The sequence below is a fragment of the Microcebus murinus genome, chromosome 2 (genome assembly GCF_040939455.1).
Source record: "Microcebus murinus isolate Inina chromosome 2, M.murinus_Inina_mat1.0, whole genome shotgun sequence".
Lineage (NCBI taxonomy): Eukaryota > Metazoa > Chordata > Mammalia > Primates > Cheirogaleidae > Microcebus > Microcebus murinus.
In genome coordinates, this window is record NC_134105.1 from 69115027 (window position 1) to 69136925 (window position 21899).

A 21899-nucleotide genomic window follows, 5' to 3' on the forward strand; every position below is an offset into this window, starting at 1 on the left:
CCAGCCACTCAGGAGGCTAAGGCAGTAGGATTGCTTGAGCCCAGGAGTTTGAGGTTGCTGTGAACTAGGCTGACGCCATGGCACTCACTCTAGCCTGGGCAACAAAGTGAGACTCTGTCTCAAAAAAACAAAACAAAAAACCAAAAAACTTTCTGTTGTTATGATTGTTTTCCAAGGTAAAGACAAGGGGTGAAACACATGGTTCAGAAGACTCTAGTCCTTTGGGCCTTTGGGGAGGAAGAATTACATTGTACTGCCCCTGCAAATGGCCAATAGAGCAGAAAAAGGGCTGTGTTGGTGAAATCCCTGTTGAGATCAGGGACAGATTCTTCCCTGCCTGCAAAGGACACTCCACTACCCAGCAACCTTGGAGATGGGACCACAGCACTAAAGAGTGTGCAGGGAGCTTAAAGTCTCAAGATTTGTTTGCTGTGGACCTCTAACCTAGTGAATAAAACTTTTTCCTGAGTTTTATAATAGGTGTCACTGAGTGTGGAGTTCTTATAGGAGAGAAAGAGGTTCCTAGCATAATTTGGTAACTGAAAGAGAACATGATATAGTGAAAAACCATGGAATTTGGAGTTAGTTGGTCTCATATTGGCATGATGATTATATTCCCAACCTTGTACAGATTACTTAGATGTCTGAGCCTTAGTTTTGTTACTCATAAAATAGATACGAATAAACCTATCACTCAATAAACATTAGTTTCTTCCCCCACTGGCTAATTTTCATAATTAATTTGTAAACCTAAAAGCATTTTATAATTATCAGATATTATTAATCATTCATAAAATATTTGTGAAGGCTGCTATATACTAGACACTGTGATAGGTACTGGAGAAATGGAAGATTGGCTGAGGCAGGGTCTTATCCTCAAGAAAGCTACTGAAAGAGAAATTCATTCTTTTCCCTGGTCCAGAAAGAAAAAGCAGTAAGGCCAGAGGGAAAGGTCCTGTAGCCTGCACAGGCAGCCAAGTTCCTGGCACTTGGCCCTCCCTGGGGGATATCTGATACTTGACCCCCAGCCATCAGCTGAGAGCTTGCCCAGATTACCTGACCCAAAGACTCGAGGGACAGGGCTGCAAGAGGGATTTACAAATCTTCCAAATAAGCAGGCAAGAGAATCTTACAACAAACACAAAATGACTTGCGGGTAGTAGGAAGTAGTTGCGCCAACTGATGGAGGAGGTTGTCAAACACAAGGAGAGGAAAATCACCATAGATTTCTGTGTTTCTATAGCAAGTGGATAGAACAATCCAGACACACTGATTTCTACCCAGCTAGCCAGACCTCTCATTTTTTAGCTCCTTTTGTCTTATTTTTCTCTTCCTTCTAAGAAGATAGAAAATGAGTAAGGTGTGGAAGGTTTCTTACCCAACCATGATTCAGGAGGAAGCTCAGCCACAGAACAGGCAAGTGTGGCATTGCCTAGAGAAAAAGGACTTGTAGAGACAGGTCCCAGATAGATCCACCCCAGATTTCTGAAAGAAGGCACCTCCTTCATTGTATGTTCTAAGACCTTCCAAGTTCAGAAAGAAACCATCTGCATCAGCATCGACAGCCTGGTATAATGCACCCAGCAGGCCCAGTGTGAGTAAACCAGAGGCTCCTCTACAACATGACCCACAGGGACAATGCAGGTCTTGTTTGCAGCCTGAAGTTTGTGACTCTCCTGATTGCTCTAAGTCCGGAACTCCTACTCCTGGGAGCTGGAGTGCAGCTTCAAAACAATGGGTATGATGGATTACTTGTTGCGATTAATCCTCAGGTACCAGAGAATCAGAACCTCATCTCAAACATTAAGGTAAGTGGCAAATATGAAAGTAATACCATTATCTCATTAGATCAGACCTCTAGCTTTCTTTAAAAAGCTAATAACTCTGCCTGGTTTGTATTTGAGCCATAGAGAGAGCAGCATTTCTTAAAGATAGCATCAAAATTTATGATAATGGCTAACTCCATTTATTTATCTAATTCTGTATAATCTCAGCTTACAGAATGCTGGTCAAGCTCTCTCTTTTGTTGTTGTTTGTTACTACTAATTTTAGCTTTTTGTTTTCCTACATGATCGTTTTGGGGTAGCAACTTAGGAAAATAAGAACCCATTGTGGCAACAAAGACTGGATATTTGACTGTGAATAAGCATGATAGGGCTTGTTAAAATCATGTTATTGGATTCCATCCAGGACTTTCAGACAGAAAGGGTGAGAGTCTATGTGGAGTGCTAAAAAGTAAAATTATTTCTTCTCAGTTGAATATGCTGTAAAGTAATCGACTATTTTCACTTTAATATGACAAATAAAAATCTTAGCTCTATTACTTAAGAGCCTCCTTTTGGTAATGCTGTAGTGAAATGAGTATTGTCATAAGGTGTGGCCTTGAACATGCCCACAGGCACACTAGGGAAAGGATTTGTTCAGTAAAAGCTTAAAAGCCTTTCACAACATTGGGAAAATTATGAAGGCAAGTACAGACACATCATTAATGTTCTAAAATCTCTTCCATATGATCATTTGAAGTTTTTTTTTTTAAAAAACTTTGCTCCTAAGTTTTCCCAAAGTCTGTCTAATATTTTCTCTAAAAAGAAATGGGCTCCTTCAAAATATTTTAAATATTTTTTTATTACTACATAAGTATAACCAGAAAACCAAAACATACAGGATTTACAAGTGATAAAATAAGTTTTTCTTTTGTTTGGCTATAGGAAATGATAACTGACGCTTCATACTATCTATTCAATGCTACCAAGAGAAGAGTGTTTTTCAGAAATATAAAGATTTTAATACCTGCCACATGGAAAGCTAATAATTACAGCAAAGTAAAACAAGAATCATATGAAAAGGTAAGGATTCAGAATTTCACTAAATGATCTTAAGGGGAAAAAGAAAACATCAAAATATACTATGTTTAAACTGTAAAAGTGAGAACTTAAGCAAAATCAAACCATTAATTTTAATATACAAACAATATTACTGGGCAGAATTTTAATCACAAAATATATGTAAATAAAATTAATGAGTGCAAATTATGGAGTAAAAAATAAGTAAAATGCTATTTCCCAAGTAGTGTCTCAGCAGATCTCTTTATTTTATAATTTACAGAGTCCTTTCTGAAATTTTTGGTTGAGGACCAAGAACTAGTTTTATCCTATTGAGAATAAGTTGTGACAGGAACAATTCCAATTATGATGATCTCCATTTAGCATCCTGTTGGGCAGTTAACATGCATGTCCAGACAAAAACAAGCCACCCACATGTGTAAAAATATGACCATCTTCTCATGCCATTTTAAAAATTAGCAGAATTTCACATTAGCCCAAGTCCAGGCTGCTATTTTTCAGGAATAAGGAGAAAATAGGAAGGCAGAAAAGGTGTGGGTGGATAGGGGAGTGGCTACCTTTTCTTTTCCAAGCAAAGATGAACTTAACTTTAAAAGACTTTCATAAGCTGCAAATCATGGTTAAGCACCCATGATGGTGTCTGGTACTTACTGCTATGCACACTGTAAATGAATGTTAAATAGTTTGGCAGATTACTGTTTGAAGTCACTGTGAAAGCCTATCATAGCTACCAGAAGGGCCAGGAGTAGAGGCCTTGAGAACTCAGCTCAGGGCTTCAGTATGGCATAGGTTTGAGAGGGTCACTATAGCTCTAACAGAATGACTCAAATGTGTGGTACAGCTTCCCCTTTTCCTCATCTCTGTCATTCAGTATGAAAGTCCCTAAGTTTTTAAAGTCCCTATCTTTCCTTTCAAGTTACTCTCTCAGAAACTGAGTGGCAGAGCAATCTAGATATGTACTTTAATGTCCTGAAGAAGTTGAAGAGGCTTCTAAAATCATTTGACTTATGACAAGATGAAAGCATCTTACAATGCTTGGGCATGGAGCTAGGTGGGTAGGGGAACCAGAGCAAACTGGGAAGAAAGCCAATGTTTAAGCTTCAACTAAGTACAAGGCATTTTATATATATTATTAATTCTTGCATAGCCTAAAATTAGTTGCTGTTATCACAAATTAGGAAACTGAAGCTCAAATAAGGTATGGACTTTGTTCCAAGTCAAGCAGCTAGTAAATTACACAGGCACAATTTGAATATCTATTTGACTCCAAAACCCATGCTCTTTCACTAAGCTATGTTGTCTCTAGCTATCTATAGTGATTGCATTCATCAATTTGGCCTTCAGTGGGACTAAGAAGTATTGGAAACAACGAACACCAAAACCACATTGCCAAAGGTGGTATTCCTGACCCTAGTGGAGAAGATAGAAATAAATAAGTAAAGCAAAAGTGAGAATATGACTGAATAGAAGGATCAAAGGAAATAATAGGCATTGAATACTGTTCATTTATCTGTTGCATACTAATTCCTTTAACTCCATAATGTCAAGTAGGCACACACTTAATGAGTGATCATTATGTACAGAGGCCATGCTAGGCACTTCAGAGGACACAAGGTAGTTCTTGTCCTTGTGAATCTGTAACATATTGTAGGTAGGGAAAAGGGAAGGATTAGGAAAAGTAGATAAGAGCTGAATTACTATAGTCTTTAAGGTATAATGTAACCCCAAATAGCCTCTGATTATTTCATCCCACACAGAATACTCTTTCCTTATTGCTACAGTACAAATTTCAAGACACAGGAGTGAGATTTTGTCCAAGTGACGACTATCCAAAGGCTTGACCTCTTTAGCCTTTTTTATAGGTATTGCCTTGCAACGCCCTTGGCTCAAATTCTTATCTTTCTGAAAATAAATGTTAATTATTATGGAAGTCATTCAGACTCATTGCAGAAAGTTAAACAATGTATAAATATGGAAAATAAAAATGAAAGTATTATCATCCTCTTCTTAGTGGCATACCCACCCACAACATGTACATGTATAGTACACATAGTGATAATTATATATATTGGTTCATATTAGATCTATTGTTCCCAAATAGGCTTTTGTTTTTCTTTTTCACTTAACAACATAACTTTTTTTTTTTTTTTTGAGACAGAGTCTTACTCTGTTGCCCAGGTCAGAGTGCCATGGCATCAGCCTAGCTCACAGCAACCTCAAACTCCTGGGCTCAAGGAATCTTCTGCCTCAGCCTCCCAAGTAGCTGGGACTACAGGCATGCACCACCATGCCCAGCTAATTTTTTTCTATATATTTTTAGTTGGCCAATTAATTTCTTTTTATTTTTAGTAGAGATGGGGTCTTGCTCTTGCTCAGACTCCTTTCGAACTCCTGACCTTGAGCGATCTCCTGCCCCAGCCTCCCAGAGTACTAGGATTACAGACATGAGCCACCAGGCCAGGCCAACAACATAACTTTTAAGGTCAGGGCCAGGACAACATGTTATCTTTCTTCTTAAAAATAACAGAAACAATGTTGTATATAAAATCATATGGTCTTGATGGTTACTTGAATAAATACTTACATTAGTTTTGGATTTAAAACATTGCATTTTAGCAATAGTAACTGAAAAGAATATGGCATAAGATGAAATATAACTACATTAGAATGATTGTTTGCTGATATAATTGGTTATGGGAATGAAAGGATAAATATTTAAAGAAATATATCCAATTGTCTTTCACTGATGAAATAACCCACAGAAAATTGTTTACAAAAGGCTGTAACATCTTACATTATGGTTCTGAATGTGTAAATGCTCTTATTTTCTTCAATTTCTTTCTTTATATGCTCTAAATTTTTCAAATATTTTACTTATATTTTATAGAGTTTTATAGTATCAGACTTTTACAGTGTTGACTTTTGAGAATATTTTAATCTGGAAAATGAAAGGTCTAATGGAAGTAAAGAAGCCCTATTGAAAATTTGAAGTTAGAAATTTGCTAAGCTTTTAAAATACAGATATTGTAGAAAGTGCCAACTAATTTTGTTGATATTTGGCTGCAGATACATTTTAAACTCCATCTACAAGGCATTTTTTTAATTCTGTTTTTTAATTGGGATATAATTACATACAGTAAAATGTACAGATCTTAAATGTACAGTTCAAAATGCTTTAACAAATATATACATTTATATCACCATCATCACAGTTGAGATAGAGAGTATTACAAGGCATTTCCTTTAATTTAGGCAAATGTCATAGTGACTGACTGGTATGGGGCACATGGAGACGACCCATATACCCTACAATACAAAGGGTGTGGAAAAGAGGGAAAATACATTCATTTCACATCTAATTTTCTACTGAGTGATAACTTAACAGCTGGCTACGGATCACGAGGTAAGTGGGACCAATAAAACAATAACCACTGGACAGTACTATTCATAATACTCCGTCTTTGGTGCTAAAAGGGACTCAGAAAACCTGAAAGCTGTCAAGAACTTGAATAGGATAGGCCACTTGTCCATGCAAAGATGTGGGACAAAGTGAGCCATAAAGAGTTAAAACACAAGATTAGTGGTCCACACAAGAGTGCTAGAAGACTCCAATGAAAGATCATTTTGAGCCAATGGTGGTCAGAAAGGAGCTCACAGAGAAGATCTTCAAGGCTGAACATTGTTTTGGTAAATGGAAAGAAAGGAGAGATTAGTGGGAAGAGTGTGAATAAAACTGTGGCAGCAGAAGAATCCAAGCCATCTTTGAGAGATGGAGAGCAGTAGACCTCACTGATGGTGCAGAGAGAATGTGGGCAAAGGAAGAAAATGCTCAAATGCACATGGGGGTTAGGTGATGGACAGCCTAAAATGCCCAGATTATCAAGTCACCACTGAAAGTTGATTAGCACAGGAGTGACACTACTGAAGCAGTGATTTAAGAAGATCAAGCTGGATGTATGGATAACCTAGCTCCCTCAGATCAATGAGGGAGAAACTGGATATTAGGAGAATAAGGGGGAGACATCCAGGTATGAGACCACAAGACTTGAAAAAGATTGGGCACAGTGAGATGGGAAAGAGAGTAATAAGGACAATGAGGACTTCCTATGTGCCAGATGCTCTTCCTATGTGCCAGATCACTCTGCTACAGAGTGAAAGACAAGAGATGCGTGTAGATGGCATTAAGGAACAAAGAACACACCTAGTTTTTGTCAGAAATAGAAGGCAGCAGTGTAAAGGAATAATCCAGGAGTTTGATTCAGGCCAGTTGATGGTGAGGCACAGTGGACTCTCTTGGGAAATAGGTTCAGCCTGTGGGTGGATATCGGCAGCAGCTGGAGTTTGGGAGAGAAGTCAGGGTCGTAGGCCTGGACACTGGTATTTAGTGGATATGATCTGAAGGAGAAACTAGTGAGAACAGATCAGGTGATCAGGGGCTAACTAGACCAATCTTAAATTTTTATTTTTGAGTTAACTTACAGTAGTGCATTTCAAATTATATTTTAATTTTTTTTACCCTACTTAAACCTAAACAGGTTTTGTTATCCCCTGTCTAGTTAGTAGGAAATGGAACAACACACTCTATAAAATATACTTTACAAAATACTTTATGAAAACATTGTTTTTTTGTTATTGTTGTTCATGGTAACCATGAAATGCTGATAATCTCTGCACAAATGTATGATTTCATCAGCACTTCTAAATTTCATGAGTAGGCACAAGTTTTCAACACTTTCAGCTTGGACTGTTACCCTTCCTTCCTTCATCTCAAGGTCCAAAAATTGCACAATGTGCCATAGTCTCAGTCAACTCAGCAAATACTTTCTGGCTTCCCAGATCTTAAAATAATTCAGAAAAGAAAAATGTGTGCTTTAAGAGGGGAGTTCATCTGGAAAACTTCTATGGGGGAGAAGAAAGTTTTGATCTGAACTTTGAAGGAAATATAAGACATATTACAATATTAGAAATATAGAGATAAAAGTTATAAAGGATTTGCTGCTAAGGATGAGGGTTTCCATGAACTAAGAGTTGGAAATAAACATAAACATGGAGAATAAAGGATAAAATAAAAGAGAAAGAACCATCTAAGCTGGAGAGAAGATTCTATGATTTCCTTTTTTTTTTGCTCCTTCCTCCCTCTCAGGCCCCTAGGTTTCAATCATTGCTCTAGATAGAAATAGAATACCTGCAAAAAAAAAAAAAAAAAAAAGAAAAGAAAAAGAGAGCATTCTTGGATAGCACAGACTGAAGATTAGGAAAGCTTTATTTGCTTGCCTGGATGTGCTTCTTTCCCTTTTCCCAAACGCTGAACTTATAGGCCTCTATGAAGCTAAATAGAAACCTGTTAGGCAGCTTCACTGGGGAAATGAGAGGATGTGGGACTACTCACTGCCTTCAAATATGTGCAACAGGTAAATCACTGGTTTGCATTTATGGGGCCAAACATATTTTCATACTGCCTTTTTTATTATGGTTGGGGGTGAAGTAGGAGGGGATTGGAATGGGATGGGGGAGAGGAAAGTTGGAGAGGGAATTGGATTTCAACTCTTTGGAATGAGCACGTATAGTCGAGTAATGTCACATCTGCACTGATCAGTGAGGACTATTGCTGACATGTTAGAAGCTCAAAAGCAAAAGCTCTCTCTTCCACAGGTAGAGTGTTTGTCCATGAATGGGCCCATCTCCATTGGGGTGTGTTTGATGAATATAACAATGACAAACCTTTCTACATAAATGGTCAAAATCAAATTAAAGTAACAAGGTCAGTACTTTTTCTCATGTTTAAAATTCATTATTTATTTGACTCTAAAATTGTTTATAATTTAAGCAATTAAATTATTGCATAGTTAATTAAGCAATTTCTTAATGTAATTGCAGCTAAAACTTGACAAAAAAGAGATCCTTTCATTTTTCATTTCTTAAATTTTATTGTATTTTCAAAAAAATTAGAAAATATTTATATGATTCAAATATCAAAACAATATAAAAAGTCATAATTTTGGGTGTCTTGTTCCCACCACTGTCTTTATTCTATTCCCTCCCCTCTCATCTCATCTAGGTAACCATTTTGATTGTTTCTTGTTTATTTTTTCAGTATTTCTTCAGGCAAATTCAAATAAATATGAATGTATATTTTGTACTCTTTTTGTTAATAATTGCATAGTTTTCCATTGTGTGGATGTACCATAATTTATTCAAGCAGTCCCCTCTTATTGGTCACATGAGTTGTTCCCTATCTTTTGTTGTCACATGAGTTATTCCTTATCTTTTGTAATTACCAATAATACAGTAGGTCATGATGCTGCGTGTATGTCATTTTTCATGTGTAGGCAGATCTACACATCTGTTGAATTCTTCCAAGAATTACCAGGTCAAAGGGTACCCTCAACTGTAACTTAGGTAGATATTGATCAATTCCTGAGAGTGGCTCTGCTTTTCACTCCCACTGACAACATTTGACATTGCTGATTTGGGAAGAAATCCTTTTTTGTTTGTTTGTTTTTCTGAGACGTGGTCTTGCTTTGTTGTCCCAGCTAGAGTGCAGTGGCATCATCATAGCTCGGTGCAACCTCACACTCCTGGGCTCAAGCAATCCTTCCACCTCAGCTTCTTGAGTAGCTGAGACTACCGGCTTACACCACCATGCTTGGCTAATTTTTCTATTTCTTGTAGAGGCAGGGTCTCCCTGTGTTGCTCAGGCTGGTCTCCAACTCTTGGCCTCAAGCAGTACTCCACCTTTGGCCTCTCAAAGAGCTAGGATTACAGGTGCAATCCACCATACCTGGCTAGAAGGAATCCTTTAAATATCATCATCACATGTTCATTGTCTTCATTCCCTGATGTTCAGTGGAAATGAGCTCAAAGGAGAACTGACTCCAGATATTGCCACTCACGTCTTTCGTTGGGCATCCCAAAGTCCATCTGGATTTCCTGGTATCTTTTGCTTTGACCCTGTTTAGTTGTTAAAGCCCTTGGCAATACAGAACCCCTTCATCAAGACCCAATCCTTTAAAATAAATTGGAGTGCATCTATAAATCAATGAACTTTCTTAATAGAGCAGTTTTTGAAATATTTTGTGGGTATCTAGCAAGCTATAATCCTTGACACAAATGATTATATAAGCTAGTCAAGAATAAACACAAGTATTTCTAAAATAAACTCAATTCTCAGTTTCTCTTTCCATTTTTAGGTGTTCATCTGACATCACTGGCATTTTCGTGTGTGAAAAAGGTCCTTGTCCTCAAGAAAACTGTATTATTAGTAAGCTTTTCAAAGAAGGATGTATGTTTCTCTATAATAACACACAAAATGCAACTGCATCAATAATGTTCATGCAAAGTTTATCTTCTGTAAGTATGGCCTTGAGATGACAAACTCCTGCAAGATTCCTTCTCTTCATGCGATAGATGATATAAGTATTTGAATTATAAAACAATTAAGATTCACTGTACTTTATAGTTTTCATCTAGTTTTTATTCTACAGATTGAAAAAACTAAGGCTCCCAAGATGATCACCAAAAATAGATTCCTTTAGGAAAGTGACAATTTGCTTTCTAAAGAAGGTGATTTAACTAGGGGACTCTGGAGACCACAAAATATATTGCTCATATGGTGGTGTTCCTGTATTCTTTCATCAGAAAATGTATGGGGTTAATGAGTGATATAACAAATGATTGTATTTCTCTCACTTAAGGTAGAAAACCACTCTTTATTTTAATTGCATACCCTAATTTTCTTTCCCTTGTGTGACATAGTCTAGAACTTAAGAGAAATAAGATAGCACCAGGGAAGTCAACTAACCCTCAGCTTTACATGTTTAGAAACCTGACCTTGTCAGTATTCCATGCTAGCTGACAAGAGACAAATCCAAAACACAGTTTTTAAATGATCATAATAAAAGAGTATTCTAACTGTCGTGGGCATCTCATACTTGCAGCTTCTGGCCAGTTCATCTTCTCTCTGAACAAAGCAACATGAAACAGCCAAGGTCTCACCAGAAGCCTGCTCTAAGACTATGGAATCAGAAAGGAGGGAGTTAGGTGATTCAGAGGCTTAGTGGAATCAATATTTGTGACCCGATCTGTCTATCCAAGTTCACAAAAACCTGAAAGTCACGTGTGTGGGTCATCTTTCCACAGGGCTGGGAGCACTGCAGGCTCATGCCTCTGTGGAACTTTCTTTTCATTTCCACGATTGACCAAGGCCCCTTGGTTTGACACAGTCTTTTTTTTTTTTTTAGATAACCTTTTTTTTTTCAGTCTGGCTTTAGTCTAATTTTAGTCAAGGCTAGGGGTCATTGTGTACCCTTAAGGTAATTTTTCATATTTCTTGTCCTAGCTGTCATGTTTTTATTTATTTATTTTTTTTATTTTATTTTTTTTTTTTGAGACAGAGTCTCACTTTGTTGTCCAGGCTAGAGTGAGTGCCGTGGCGTCAGCCTAGCTCACAGCAACCTCAAACTCCTGGGCTCAAGCGATCCTCCTGCCTCAGCCTCCCGAGTAGCTGGGACTACAGGCATGCGCCACCATGCCCGGCTAATTTTTTATATATATATCAGTTGGCCAATTAATTTCTTTCTATTTATAGTAGAGACGGGGTCTCGCTCTTGCTCAGGCTGGTTTTGAACTCCTGACCTTGAGCAATCCGCCCGCCTCGGCCTCCCAAGAGCTAGGATTACAGGCGTGAGCCACAGCGCCCGGCCTGTCATGTTTTTTTTTTTTTTTTTTTTTTTTTTTTTTTTTTTTTTTTTGAGACAGAGTCTCGCTTTCTTGCCTAGGCTAGAGTGAGTGCCGTGGCGTCAGCCTAGCTCACAGCAACCTCAAACTCCTGGGCTCAAGCGATCCTCCTGCCTCAGCCTCCCGAGTAGCTGGGACTACAGGCACAAGCCACCATGCCCGGCTGATTTTTTTATATATATATATATATATTAGTTGGCCAATTAATTTCTTTCTATTTTTATGGTAGAGACGGGGTCTCGCTCAGGCTGGTTTTGAACTCCTGACCTTGAGCAATCCGCCCGCCTCGGCCTCCCAGAGTGCTAGGATTACAGGCGTGAGCCACCGCGCCCGGCCCATGTTTTTAATTTATAGCTTTAATATCTGAAGCCAACCTGATCCCACGTATTTGATCCACATTGTTTGTGACTAGGTACTATCTTCATGATCTTTTGAAAGACCTATTTATAAATATTCAGTCAGAGATGTGTCACAATCCCCTAACCATAATTATGAAATGTAAGAAAAAGAGTTAAACAAAACAAGACAAAGTTAAGTTCTGATCCTGTCTCCCCACACTACTAAGAAACTCATGTCTTTAAGTAGTTCTTATCCTTTCAAAGCTTCATCTTTCTCTTCTATGAATTTAGAGATGAGATTAGAGAGTCTATAAGGCTTCTTCTAGCTCTAAGCTCCCATGGCTCTGTTAGCAGGAAGTATCAACTCTTTGTGCTAATAGGAATAGATGGTGAGGCATTATTTTGCAACACAAATCATATTCTTAAGTGGGGTGCTGACATAGGGTCAGTATCATTAAGTTAATATAAGTTAATATAATCATTAAGTTAATATAATCTATATTTCCAAATTGTGGGAGGGAGTTCAGGAAGTAAGTAGAGTTCAGAAGTTGTTTTCTTTCTTATCTTATTCTTACAGAGATCAATATTTGAGCTAGATTAATATATGTTGACTGATCAACAAATATAGGTGCAGTTGTCATTAAAGCTGATTCCAAGGAATAAGCTGATAAGATAATATCTCTTGGGGTGTTTTCTTAACACCATATCATGTTAAGGAAGGAGGAAAATTGTTTTGTTTTCTCAAGACTGAGGTACGTATAGATATATATGCACATGCACAGTCTGCTCTCTGTTATCCAAGTGCAAGTAAACTTTAATAGCAATAGCTCTCAGTACAACAAAGGTGCAATGTTTCAAGCAAGGATGCCAAGGTTTATTTGTAAATTTTGATGTCATTCTTGAAGGAAAGTACATTACTGTAGCACTTCTGATTTCTTTCGGCTCATCTTTCCTTTTACCTGTAGGTAAATGAGAATGAGAAGTATGTCTGGCATGGGAGGAGTGCTTTTGTTCCTTGATCGACTGTTCTTTTCCAGGTGGTTGAATTCTGTAATGCAAGTACTCACAACCAAGAAGCTCCAAACTTACAGAACCAAATGTGCAGCCTCAGAAGTGCGTGGGACATAATCACAGAATCTGATGACTTTAATCACAGCTTTCCTATGAATGGGACTGAGCTTCCACCTCCTCCCACATTCTCCCTTATACAGGCTGGTGACAAAGTGGTCTGTTTAGTGCTGGATGTGTCTAGCAAGATGGCAGAGGTAACATTTTGAATTTAAATGATTATAAACCATTTATAATTTTTCCCATGAGTTTTTAATTGTTTTTATTTTCAGGGGGTAAAGGGGAATGAGGAAAGGAGGCAAAAGGTTTGTGGTAGTCAAGGACATCTTATCTTCCTGGAGACAGGAGGAACAAATTCAGAATGTGGCCCAAAAATGGAGATAATGCAGATAAATGAAATCCATAGATAATTCCTAACCCTCATTTTTGCTACTAATTGCAACTTTTCCCAACCAAGACCATTTTCCAAAACTCTGACATGTAACAAAAAGCTTCTGCCTGGCCATATTCCACTCACTGGTAAATATTCCTGGTCGAGGTAGTAGACTTGTGAGTTTGAAGTGAACATGCATGTCCTTTATATGTATATTTTCCATGTCACTATGTACAGGAGATGATATCTCAGTATTCTGGTGATTTATCAGCCTCCTGGAAAACCACTCTTAAAAACTCTGGTTCTCAGAGAGTGATTAAAGGCTGAGTCTCTGGAATCAGGCAGATGTGCGTTAATACCTGGCTCCTTCACTTACTGTCTATGTAATAAAGAGCAAGATGACCTCTCTGAAAAACAGTTTTCTCATAGGTAAAATAGTGATAATAACACCTACTTTCATAACAGTCAACTGTTACATTTTTAGGAAATTTGCAAGCCAGTTATTAAACATAGCCATTAATAAAGATTAAGTAAATTTACAATTAGATAAAATATATTAAAACACATGTACTAAATGCTCAAAACTCATCACTTCTAAATTTTTCACTAGTATCTATGCCAAAGTTGCCAAACTATGATCCACTACCTGTTCTTAGGAAGGGAAGAGTATGTGCAGTGGCCAAGAGGCAAAATTAGGACTTGTTCAAGGGAAGGGCATTGATTGGTATGGCTATAACTAACACACAGGAGAGCTGAGAAGTGGCAAATGGGAAAGAGGCATGGTATGGATTTGAGAGAAATTCAAGATGTTGAATTGAAAGGACTGATTTAATGTTATGGGAGCTGGTAACAGAGGAGTGGTAAAAGAGAGTCCCAGGTTTCTGGGACTAGTGGGAGTAGAGACCATGATTGGCAATGATGATTTGATGACCATGATAGTGGCAATAGCTATTATATTCTGTGTGCTTACTCAGTTTCCATTTTGCAGATAAGCAAACTGAAGCTAAAAAAATGGAAGTAATTTTTCCATGGTCACATAATTAGCAAAGGTTGAAGACAGGGTTCAAAGTCCTTATTCTATCCCCTCTGCAAACTTACTTCCCAATATTGTAAGAGAAACTATATTCAAGAAGACTGGTAATGAATTCAAAGTATGTAGAATTTGAGGTACCTGTGGGACGTTAAATTGGTGATGTGTCTTAAGAAGTGTGAAATGCAGGTCCAGATATTAAGGGAGATGTCTGCGTTGGAGATGGAGATCATAGTCATTACTGAACAGGTGATCACTGAAGCTCAGCTGGCTGTTCCTTTCTCTTTTCCCACAACCTTCAAAATAAGTGACTCCAGAGCATTAATCAGTAGCATTCCTTGCCTAAACCTGGTCACTATATTACTTTATATTTGGTTAGTACTTCATGGTATAACTATACCATCATATACATATCTTAGTTAATCCTCATAGCAACTCCCATTTAATAAACAAGAAAGATATTATCCCCACTTCACAGATGCAGTGAACAGGATAGTGCAAGACAGATACTCACTCTTCCCTACCACAAGATCTCCTTGCAATGTTTCCTTTTACCCAGACTGAATTTTAAAAGAAGCAGTTACAAACCTAGTTTCAATTGGTTTCATGGATCTCTGAATTCTAGGTTGGAGAGAAATAGTGGGGGATATGTGTTCTTAGAAGAGAGTAGTAAATTATGAGCAGCTTGTTGGGGGCAGTGTTCCAAACTACTCCCCCTTCCCTGAAAAGCATTGCATTTTGGAGCCTGCAATTAATCACCTAATATTCTAATATTGTGTAAGCCTTTACAACTCAAAAAATTATAATCCAACATCTCTAAAGAAGTAGCAGAGAAGTTTGCTAATAAGTTACTTGATCATACTTTTGTCTACCAACTAAATGTTGTCACCTTCCTTTTTCCTTTTTGGGACATAGGCTGACAGACTCCTTCGACTGCAACAAGCAGCAGAATTTTATTTGATGCAGATTGTTGAAATTCATACCTTTGTGGGTATTGCAAGTTTCAGTAGCAAAGGAGAGATCAGAGCCCAGCTACACCAAATTAACAGTAATGATGACCGAAAGCTGCTGGTTTCATATCTGCCCACCACTGTGTCAGCTGGAGCAGAAGCCAGCATCTGTTCAGGGCTTAAGAAGGGATTTGAGGTATGGTAGAGCTTCCTAATTCTTGGATAACATCACTTTCCTTTCCTTCATTCTACATACAAGGTTTCTTCTGATGAGGGGCAATATGTGACAGTAGGTCATAACAGCCTCAACAATAGAAGAATAGTGATAGATTATATTTAAAGTCAGGAACCATGTCTTGTTCACCGTTGTATTCCCTGTGCCTAGCAAAGCATCTGATTTATAATAATTGCTTGATAAATGCTTGCTGAAGGAATGAATAAATAAATGAATATAATGGCTAAGATCAGAGCACTTAAACATCATCTGGGCACTTTCTAAACTGTCTCTATCCATTCTAGGACTATTCTAGTTGTGGCCATTTTTATCCTTGGGTTTTCAACATGTCTAGGTTTTCAACATGTCAAAATCAACATGTCCAGCTTCTGCCTGTAGTAATACTAGACCCCACATATATGAGAATGAAGTAAGGCCAGAGATATGTTTCAAGGAATGACAGAGTTCATCTAAATCAGCACAAGTTTGGATTCAGCATCTGGGATGCAGCCACACATCAAGCATCTGATAGCAAAACAAGATACTTCAGCTTCTGTTGTTGCTACCTACAGCCAAGTATTTCTCAATCTTGGCTGCCCATTGAAATAGGCTGGGGATTAAAAAAATACTGATGCCTGGGTCTTACCCAAGAGATTCTGACTTAATTGATCTGAGGTGTGCTTAGCCACTAAAAATTTTTAAAGCTCCCCATCTGATTCCAATGTGCAGTGAAGGTTGAGAACCACTGCTCTAGGCCCTCTCATTGGTCACTTACTGGATCTCGGGATCAAGGCTCTCACCCAGTAATGGAACCCACATCTTCTATGATGGACACTATTCTAAACTACCGGCATATCATGAGGATTCAAGCAGGAACGGTCCCTGCCCACAAGCAAACTGGGAATAGCCTTTGGGTGACACGTGCTGTGAGGGATGAGGTGAAGACTGAGATGGGATGGGCATGGAGTCTAGGGAGCTACAGGGAGCATCAATGGGGTGTGTGCCTCATTGGTGGGAATTTGGAATGAGAGGTGAATTCTTCTGCTCAGTAAAACAATATGAACTAGAACTTCTCCCAAATGACTGATACTCTATGTTCAGGTGGTTGAAAAACTGAATGGAAAAGCCTATGGCTCTGTGATGATATTAGTGACCAGTGGAGATGATAAGCATATCAGCAACTGCTTACTCACTGTACTCAGCAGTGGTTCGACCATTCATTCCATTGCCCTAGGTTCATCTGTGGTCCAAAACCTAGAGGAATTATCACAACATACAGGTAATAAATTTCTAAAAACATATCTTTTAAAGCATTTCCTTTTAACTGGAATATTCAAAGCACAACCATGAAACTCAGATTATATGGCTTAATTGAAAAAGTTAAAAGTTTTCTTAAAAACACACAAAATTTATTGCTATTATCTGTCAAAATTTTGTTGATTGTTTTTACCTTTTCTCTAGAAATTCCCAATTAAATACATCCAATGAAAATAACGTTTTTATAATTTATTTGTTAAACCAGCCTGACCATGTATAATCATGCAGCTAAAAAATATATTGAATATTAAGTGCACTAACTTCTATGATAAGGACACACATGGTATTGTAAGATATATATCGTTTTTTGTTCTAAATGAAGCATAAAAAAATTTTATCATATATTCCTTATATTCAGTAAAAAAAAATAGGTTGCTGATTTGACAATGGAAATTTAGGTTTTATTGAATTATTTTTTAACATAATGTTTTCAGAATATAAAGGTAAATAGGGATGTAAATAGATAGCAATTAAACCAAATTATCTAGGAATTACCTTAATTACAAGACTGGTTAATAAATATTGAATTCTTATGTGCTGGGCAGAGTCCTAGACCCTCACAATACAGCTGTGAGTAGAACAGCTGAAACCACATGCTTGGGACCATGTACCAAGTGGTTGTATAGGCTATCATGCAAGGCAAGTCAAGCACAGCTCCTCCTTCCCCAAAACTAACAATCTAATGCAAAGAAGTTTGTTGGAAAAGGCCTAACATTTTATTTTTTGTCTTATTTTATCTATTTAAGAGTTAACATCCCAATCATGTATTTCAGGAGGCTTAAAGTTCTTTGTTCCAGATAAATCAGACTCCAATAGCATGATTGATGCTTTCAGTAGAATTTCCTCTGGAACTGGAGACATTTTTCAGCAACGTGTTCAGGTCAGAATTTTCTCGATGTTATATTTACAGATGGGGGGTGGGGGAGGAGAAGGAAGCAAGGGAAATAGATGAATTGTGCTGACTGTTTCATTAACCTAATTTGAATATGTAATGGCCTGTGTGTAGAAGGCTTCTTGGCATCACCAGAGCCTGGCTTCCTTTTCACCCGGCATCTGTCCTTCTCAGCCCTAGGAGCCATGGTCTGTTATTGCTACCTGAGCTTTTCAAGGTCTGTGAGCAGAGCTTGCTCCTTCCTGTGGCTCAAAATGCAGGTGTGGGCAGGGTGGACGCAAGACCCAGAAGAAAAATAAGAAACTGAGTATTTAGTTTTAGTGCCATAATAATTTTCCATAAATCAGAATCCACCTTACTTTTTTGCTTAACATCTTTGAAACTCCTCCCTTGTATAAGGAGTACCAACTAGTTCATTAAATTCTAAAAATTTTTAAATGTCTCTTCAACTACAACAATTTACTTGATTTTTGTTCACAAAAGCTTCCTCTAGTCAAGTAGTTTTAAAGGGCCAATATTTTTTTCTTTTTAAGTACTTTAAAGATATTTTGGACATATTTGAATAATGTTTTGAAGAAAATCCCATCTGTAATTTCCTCACAGATGGTAAGTGAACCTGCCAAGTTTATGACTTAATGTGAACAATGCAGTTAGTAAATTATTGTTAGGACATGTTTAACATGAATATTATATGTACACAGTAAAGGTAATGACCACAATTCCACAATTGGAAGTAAAAAATGTGAGTTATAAATGACAATATATTATTATAAATTAGACCATAATCAGTTCTTCTGCTGATAATATTCAACAATCTTTATAACCCATGGTATCCTCTTTAGTAATATGGAATAAAGAAAAATGTTTTAAAATGTAAAAACCAGATATAATATAAAATATTATTCATGTGGGTTCAAATTAGCCCTAGCTGTTCCATGCCATTAGTGCTGCCATCAGGAACTATGATCAGGAACTATGTCTATGTCCCCTTTGGCAGCCCTGGACCCAGCACAGAACATGGCATAGTAGTCAACAGTCCACAGCCATTTTAAATTGAACGACTAGTCCAAAATGTCTTTGCTGTCATCCACCAATATAATTTTATATGGTTTCCAGGTTTGAGCAATTTTTACCAAGTGCTAATAATGTATTTACTTAATAAATATAAATTTTGAAAGTTATTTATAGACTTGTCTCCATTGTGACTACATAGTAATTAAATGCAAGGATTCTGATGTCAGCCTGCCTGGGTTTTATCCCAATTCTACCTCCTTGCTATGGGACATTGGGTAAATTACTTCTCTAAGCCTAAAGCTTCTTGTCTGTAAAATGTAGATAACAATAGCACTTTTATCTGAGGGTTTTCATAAGGAGCAAGTGAGATAACATAGGAGAAGCATTTAGCACAGTGCCAGGCATATGTATGTATTCACTCTGTACATGTTACACATGGGTGTACACACATGCGAGCACTGTCTTATTGTGAATGGCTGAATGACTTTTTAAATGTTCCCAAACCCTCCCCAAGCCCATTTTTTTCTTATTAAGATATGGAAAATTATTTGGACAGATTACATACAAATTAATAAAATGTAAGCACATTTGCAAGTAAAAATGTTTAAAACTTTGTTATTATAATTGCTGATCTGAAACCAATGTTGATTTGGATGAGAGGCAATGTGAGAACAATTAAAATCTTTTGGCAAAGCATAATGAAATGACACTTGCTTTAACTATAACAAAACATTTTATACCTACTGAATACTAAACAACATTTTGCTTTGGCAAATTTTATATGAAAAATGATTTATATAACAACAGTACATGTCAGAATTAAATTATTTTTACTTTCACCAATTCATTTTTGTCATAAAAGTAAAGAAAAAGATGAAATGATTATTCATATGCCAGAAACTCTTATATATATTCTCTTTAACAGCTAGAAAGTATGGGTGAAAACGTTAAACCTCATCACCAATTGAAAAACACTGTGATTGTGGATAACAGTGTGGGCAATGACACTAACTTCCTGGTTACATGGCAGAGCAGTGGTCTCCCTGAGATTGTATTATTTGATCCTGATGGAAGAAAATACTACACAAATAATTTTATCACCAATCTAGCTCTTCGGACAGCTAGCCTCTGGATTCCAGGAACTGCTAAGGTAGGTGTTTTGAGCTTGTTCATAATGACATTTAACCAACTATATGACTTTCAATTGAATCATAGGATTAAATGCATTGTGTAAAGAAAAAATTGGTTTGATATATCAAAACTTTAAATTTGAGAGAGTTTTGTTAATATTTTGAGAGAGTTTTGTTAATATATAAAAATTTAAGAGGAAAAACTAAGGGTATGTTTAAAACTTTAAATGTCAGATACCAAATGCTTCTCACTTCAACAGTGTAAATTAGTATTTCCACTAGTAGTACAAAAATTTTTTTCCAGCCTACATCTTTCTTTACATAATCCTTATACACATAGTCATCTATATGCTTAGGAAAAATATTTACCTAGAATTTGTAATATGAATACATGTAATCCATTTGTTTTTCAGCACCTACTATGTGTTTGGTCTTGTTCTAGTTACTTTATAGTAAAATGTCATGATAGGAGTAAGCACAGGGTACTGTCAGAGCATACAGGAGGGTGGGAAAGAGAATTCTTCCTGGAAGTGAAGACATCAAAATGGAAATATAAGGAATAAAGGGGCCAGAAATTGCATATGACATTCTGGGCAGAAGAAACAGCATTTAGAAAGGCTCTGAGAAAAAGAACATGGCTGTTAATACAACTGTGAGTAGTTTAATGTGGACGAACATAGCACATAAGGTGGGGGTATAGGCAAAGGAAGGAGAGGGGAGTGATGAGGCTGGACAAACACAGGAGCGATGTCAGGAAGGGCTTTGCATGACAACGAAAGGAACAGAGGCTTGAGTCCTTAAGGTACAAGGAAACCATTAAAGTTCTAAGCAGGGTTGTAGATTGATCAGATCTGCTCTTGCACCACCTGAATTCAGTGCCTTGTCACAGACCACCCCTGCCCCCACTCCCATCACTGTTGACAGCCTGTTAACCGACCTTCTTGACTCTGAATTTCCATCTCTCTCTTCCTTTCTTCATCTCTATCAGAGTGATCCTTTTGAAGCACAAATCTGATCAACCTCCTGTTCCAGGATGAACTATAAGTGGTTACTTTACATACTAGGCCCTTCGTGTTCTGGCTTCTGCCCAAGCTTATGTCATACCCCTTCTCTCAAACACCCTATGCTCTGCTCCTACTGAACTTTTCTCCAAAGTCATCATGTTTTTTTCACAGCTGTGCACAAGGGCCAGGGGCACATTACCTACTTCTTGTTCCTTTTGCCTTAGTCTGGATTAGGTGCCCATACTGCAGCACTTATTACACCCAAAGAGAACTTTTTGATGTGGAGGGTCTGGCCTCATTCTGGATAGCATACTAATGCTATGAATTCAAGAAAGACTATAGAGAGCTAGATCTTGGTGCTTGAGTCATGACTTCACTGGACAATTCCAGTGAAGGCTGGGTAGGGTGTGGAGCATCTTAGCTCTCCACCTGAGTCACACCTTTCCCACTGCTTTTCTGTTCTTCCTCCTGCTCTGTGTGCTCCTCCTGTTATTTCCAGGGTTTAATAAGGAGTACTAGTTACAAAAAAGCAATATATGTAGAGCTTAGTCAAAAGGATAAGTTTTTGCTAGCCTTTTTCTTTCAGACTTTCTTTTGTAGGTTTCTCCCATTCAGTCTAGATAGGCAAGAGAATGGTGTTTAGCAGTATTTCCATAAATTACTCAACACAGACATTGTATAATCCTGATCTATTAAAAATAGTAGGTCTTTTTTTTAATCCCTATCAATATATGTGGTTTTTATTGCTTGAGATTTCTGGGAGTGGGAGTTTAGGGGAGTGGAGGGAAAGAAGGCTATTCTTGCCTTTTAGTCCAAGGTGTCCACATAAATCATAATGGTCCACTTAGTTTGATGTAATTTTCTCAGTTATGAAAATAAATAAAAACATTTAATCTCCTTTTGGGTAAAGGGGCTCAGATTAATATTTGAAAAGTACTTTGAAACTGCGCACTGTTATTATGCTCTAAAAATGTGAATCAAGATGTATTC

At 37.4% G+C, this 21899-nt stretch overlaps 1 protein-coding gene across 1 annotated transcript in view; it reads left to right on the top strand.

Moving 5' to 3' along the window:
• The first annotated feature begins 1536 nt into the window (after positions 1–1536).
• CLCA2 (chloride channel accessory 2) overlaps positions 1537–21899 on the top strand; it is a 31049-nt gene continuing 10686 nt past the window's right edge. The window contains exons 1-10 of the mRNA XM_012747534.3: positions 1537–1808; positions 2709–2846; positions 6096–6246; positions 8496–8604; positions 10034–10193; positions 12955–13182; positions 15304–15534; positions 16654–16831; positions 17643–17749; positions 19701–19925. Of these exons, the coding sequence (XP_012602988.2) occupies positions 1623–1808; positions 2709–2846; positions 6096–6246; positions 8496–8604; positions 10034–10193; positions 12955–13182; positions 15304–15534; positions 16654–16831; positions 17643–17749; positions 19701–19925 (1713 nt within the window). The 5' untranslated portion in view covers positions 1537–1622. The remainder of the gene's footprint in view (positions 1809–2708; positions 2847–6095; positions 6247–8495; positions 8605–10033; positions 10194–12954; positions 13183–15303; positions 15535–16653; positions 16832–17642; positions 17750–19700; positions 19926–21899) is intronic.